At 37.0% G+C, this 5419-nt stretch overlaps 1 protein-coding gene across 1 annotated transcript; it reads right to left on the bottom strand.

Moving 5' to 3' along the window:
* Positions 1-4876: 4876 nt before the first annotated feature.
* LOC131922324 (keratin-associated protein 16-3-like) lies at positions 4877-5140 on the bottom strand. The gene is made up of 2 exons (XM_059277098.1): positions 5023-5140; positions 4877-4959 (listed from the first exon to the last, which is right to left on the bottom strand). Exons 1-2 carry the CDS (start codon positions 5138-5140, stop codon positions 4877-4879), a joined length of 201 nt encoding a protein of 66 aa, XP_059133081.1.
* Positions 5141-5419: the final 279 nt, after the last annotated feature.

Raw genomic sequence — 5419 nt, 5'->3', positions numbered from 1 at the left:
TAACACTTTTCCAATTAATTCATCGGGATTGTAAATAAGTTAATTATTTCTTAGTGAAATTGACTTGCTAAAAACTTTCAGTTCATTGTAGTTCTACCCTTTTTAAGATGTGTTATTCTCTCTCAAAGTATGCATAAATTAGAGTCTTCCTAAATAATTGGCAGTAAATTGAACATTGAATATCCTGACATAATTCACTAAATTAATCAAAAATATTTGACCAAAGTTATACAATTTCTCTTTTGAAACATGACCCATGGTTTTCCAAACCAACAAACAAGAGTGATAAAATGTTCCTTGCAGTACAAGACTATTATCTTGATAATTTTATCTGTATATTTCCATTTACACTGTGTTCTGCTTGCTGGGACCCAGTGGGTACATTTCAATTAAGTAGAATCAAAATTATTCAACATCAGTAAAGGTAAGTAAAACCATTCTTCTACTTGTCTGCCAATGGGAATTTAGCTCTAAGATTGATTTTATAAAAATCATTAGGAATAAAAGGGGAATGTTTCAATTTGGATGATATTGTTTCACAGCAAACACACTCACACACACACACACACACACACACACATACACACACATACACACACACCCACTATAGTAAGTATGAGGAGATTTAGTTTTGGTTGCTGTCATAAAAAGTTAAGATGAGAATTTAGATCTCTGTTATGGAAATAAAATTTCATAAACATGAAAAAAAAGAATAAAAGGACCTGAGTCATCTGTGGATATTTCTCTTTATTTTTTAAAAGTTAATATCAAGTTGTATTTATATTACTGATGAGTCAAAAAATGTCCTTTCTGCATTCGAACTGTGAAGATGACTTTCACATCAGTTTGTTCACAAATGCAGTGTGTTCACTGTTCATTGCCGGTGTACATGTCAGGTTCACAAACCTTCATCTGTCTGAAACATCCGTAAACAAGCCTTCAAGCAACTGGCCTTCCCACCTCTAACATCGCATGCCCTAAATCACCAATTATGCCACTTCCTGCAGGGATTTTCATACACAACATTAACCCAAGTGAAATAAGTGTGTGAAATAACTAAATCTCTTTGACCTGAAGTAGAAAGTCAAAGAAAGGTCAGACCGGTCATTTTTAATGGTAGCAATTAATTTGAATGACATACTCCACCGAAATCTTCTGTGTGAATGACTGTATGTGTGTTTGAGTATGTATTACCAGAAACTGAAGTGTTAGTTTTATATGTGCTAAGCTACACTGAATTGCAGGGCCAGTCTGCTATTTTAAAAATGTATTTTTTCCAGTAAATAAGTAAACACAAAATTATAAATCATGGTAATAATTTCTTCACAATGAAATCAATAATTTAAAAACATTTTGATATGCATTTCCTTCTCTAGTCTTACCAAAAATCTTCTAAATATTTGCTGAGAAATCCAGTGTTCTTCATTTTGAAGACCTTCTTGGCCTTTATAGAATTAAAGATAGCATCAGGAAGTAAAATCATGATCTATACTTAGGAAAACATATTTTGTTACAATTACATAAACAAATGAGGTTCTGTCTGAATCACCGCTTCATTTTGATTCGGGTCTTATGGGGAACCTATTAAAAGTCAACTTTCAGACTCAGAGGCATGACACTCAAAAGCACACTCGATCCCCACAAAGGATTTGCAAATGACTTTGACACTAATCTGCCCATTGTTCAGTTAGTAATCGAACACTGTTATTGAAGATGCAGCAAGTTCCGACTGATAACCTTAAGATCACAAAAATCAAGTGCTTTTTTTTCTTAACCAACATACATGAAGCATCTTGGTCGTGTCAGGCACTCCGTGAACCTAAAGGATGCATGATTGTGCTGAAGTTTAAGGCCTTGTACAATCTGCAGCATCAACGGCTGTCTCCTCTGCTAACTTGAAAGCCATCGCTATGGTGGGTACCAATAAGTCCATTTTGCATTTCTTCAACCAGCAGGCAATCACAGATAACTCATTTCAGGATTGAATCATTTCCCACAGTGAGACATTTAATTGAGTGCCACAATATTCTGACACACTCACCTGTTATGTTTCTTAGTAGCACACATTTGCCAGAGTCTTAAAGGCACAGAAGTGTGTTTTATTCGACGTGCTTTCTTTACTTCTATACATAAAAGGACATAATCAGCGGCAATAACAATGAGATTTGATTGGTGAATGAGATTCATGAATTTGCCATTTTTCCATGGTGTAAAAATAGAAATTTTTTAAAGTAAATGATTGGCAAGTTTTCCTGCAGGGCAGTTTTTTAAAGAAAGAATGTGTTTCATAAAAATAAAGCACCAAAAACCAGATATGGTGGCTCCCACCTATAATCTGAGTGCTTGAGAGACTGAGCCAAGAAAATTTCTATGAGTTGGAAGCCAGACTGAGCTACATTCACCTCCCGACTGCTGGAATTATGGGCTTGCAATACCACAACCAGTTACTTCATGTGCTATTGGGGATCCATCCCAGGGTTTTGTGCATGCTGGGCAAGCACTCTACCAAGCAAGCTATATCCCCACCCCTTGAAATGTTTTTAATTGCTTCTTTGATTTTTTTTTTTTTAGTTTACAATGTAATTATATCATTTTTCTCTGTTGTGGGACATTTTGATCATACTCTGACACTACAGAGACTGACAATAAAGTTAAACCTTGAATCAAAGAGGGGAGTCAACATTCACCTGGCCAGAATTAATCATAGAGTTTTTGGTGGACCCATATTGGGATAGAGAGACACTGGAAGAAATAGGGAGGGGCTTAGAAAGATTCATGAGCCTTTTCGGTCTGGAATTGTGGATAAGCAGGGTCAGCTGATCGTTCATCTGTTGCTCTTTGGATTTAACAGGTTTTTACCCCAATTTCTAACTTCGAAGTTTTATATAGTAATAGAACAACATAAATAATAGCTTTATTTCTCCATCGCATCATAGGTAGTGGACCCCAAAAGGCCTATTCATGCACCAGGGATGGATTCTGATCCTACTGCCAGGAAGACCTTTAAGCAGATCAAGCTACACAACTGTCTCATTATGCAGAGGGCCTAGTCCAGTCCCATGTAGGCTCCACAGCTGTTGATCTAGATTGCATGAGTTTCCACTAGCTTGGTTTGGTTGTCTCTATAGATTTCCCTGTCATGATCTTGATGCACTTGCTTATAGAATCTCTTTTCTCTCTCTTCAACTGGACTCCTGGCACTCGGCCTGGTGTTTGGCTGTGGATCTCTGAATCTGCTTCCATCAGTTACTGGAGAAAGGCTCTATGATGACAGGGTATTCACCTATCTGATTACTAGGGTAAGCCAGTTCAGGCACCCTATCCACTATTGCTAGTAGTCTAAGCTGGGGTCAGTGGATGCCTGGGAACTTCCCTAGCACCAGCTTTCCCCCTATCCCTGTGATGTCTCCCTCTATCATGGTATCTCTTTCATTGCTCTCCCACTCCATACCTGTTCCAGCTCGACCATCCTGTTCCCTTATGTTCTCATCCCCAATACCCTACCCTCCATTGCCCACCCCTCATGCCCAGTTTACTCAGGAGATCTCATCTATTTCCCCTTCCAGGGCATTCCATGCATCCCTCTTAGAGACCTCCTACTACCTAGCTTCTCTGGAGCTGTGCATTGTAATCTGGTTATTCTTGCTTTATTTCTAGTATCCGCTTATGAGTAAGTACATACCATATTCTTGTATTTCTGAGTCTGGGTTACCTCACTCAGGATATTTTCTAGTTCCATTCATTTGCCTGCAAATTTCACGATGTTATTGTTTTTCACTGCTGAGTAGTACTCCATTGTGTATATGTACCACATTTTCCTAATTCATCCTTTGGTTGAGGGGCATCTAGGTTGTTTCCAGGTTCTGGCTGAACTTACTTCTTAAGAGACAGAGCTAGAGGTCTAACTTGTTCAGTATTCAAAACTGAACTGATTATGTGTAAAAGACATTATGAAATTGAAACCTCAGTATGATGTTCATGGGAATTTTATAGTACCCTTTGAATGCAAATATTATTTTTCACCAACAAATGTATATATAATTACATAAAACCAAGTCTTAAACATAATAGTGCACAGAATAAGATTATAAAATTACTGTTTTATACTTTTTCTTTTGTTTGTTTCTTTGTTTTATCCTGTTCTGTTTTTTTTCATTTTATCTTATTTTATCATTATCATTATTATTTGTATTATTATGTTTTAGATACCTGTTTGTTTTCTAATGAGGAGAGAAAGAATTGATGTGGATTTCGATGGGTAATGAGGTGGGGATTATCTGGAAGGAGTTGGGGGAGGAGAAACCACAATCAGAATATAGTGTATGAAAAACTATTTTCAACAAAAATAAATAAATTAAAACAACCACTGAAAACAAAAGAACAGACACATGAAAGGAGCCATGTCTTAACCTATCATATACCTTCATATTCTCAATGTTTAGAATGGTGTCCAACACAGGAAATCAACTGCTAGGTATAATTTGAATTAAATTTATCATTAAATAAAATATTGTTGAAGGAAAAACATTGACTCTGATACAATGGACTGACATCCTGACTATAAACCCATATTCTGGTTTATAATGTACTGAAATAAAATGATACAGATTCATGTTTGTTAGGTCAGTGGAACATGTTTATTAACGATGAATTTAAATTTTAGATCACGGAGAGCCACGACAAATGTTAGTGACTGCATATAATAGATGAAATCATAAATTTAATAGGGAGAGTCGAGAGTTTTCCAGAGTAATTGAAGATCAATTCCCTCCAGAGCAAGAAGTCAATAAACCATAGATGTCTTCTCTGTAACAAAGAGAACATCTTCCTCTCTAAAGATGGGCAAAATAAGATAGTATGCAGATCAGCAGTTCGTTCAGTAGAAGCTGGAGAATCCATATCTTCCACAGCATGAAGGGCGGCAGCATCCATATCCATAGCCAGAGTCATATCCGTAGCCTCCAAACCCAGAGCCATATCCATAGCCTCCATAGCCAGAGCCATATCCATAGCCTCCATAACCACAGCCACAGCCCAGTCTGCAGATGCTGTTACATCCACAACCATAACCAGAGCCCAGGCCTCCGAAGCTGCCATAGCCATAGCCCAGGCCTCCGTAGTAGCCACTGTAGTAGCTCATGGTGTCGGGAGATAAACTGTTTTGCACTGGAGATGAATTGAGTGTAGTGTGTGTATGCCTAGCTTTCATGAATGCTTTCATACTCTGTGTTGAATACAGTAAACAAGGACATGTGATTCCATCTCCATGCAACAGAATAATTTCAAGTCTATAAATTCATTTAAATAGTTTCTTTGTTACTTAACAAAAGGTCTACACTTCTATTAAGGAATTGTTAGAGATCATTATTTTTTTAATGAGTTTGCATTCCAGTAAAGGAAATGCTTCCAAGATGAAAAA

This window comes from Peromyscus eremicus, chromosome 12 (assembly GCF_949786415.1).
Source record: "Peromyscus eremicus chromosome 12, PerEre_H2_v1, whole genome shotgun sequence".
Classification (NCBI taxonomy): Eukaryota; Metazoa; Chordata; class Mammalia; order Rodentia; family Cricetidae; genus Peromyscus; species Peromyscus eremicus.
The sequence above is the reverse complement of the archived record's forward strand: the minus strand, read 5'-3'. Positions and strand labels throughout refer to the sequence as shown.

What these genes read in the sequence shown, in the direction of transcription:
- LOC131922324 (XM_059277098.1), bottom strand. Translation starts at nt 5,140, where the DNA reads ATGAGCTACTACAGTGGCTACTACGGAGGCCTGGGCTATGGCTATGGC. An exon ending in CAGACTGGGCTGTGGCTGTG is followed by an intron (nt 4,960 to 5,022) that starts GTTATGGAGGCT and finishes CTGGGTTTGGAG; the next exon opens with GCTACGGATATGACTCTGGC.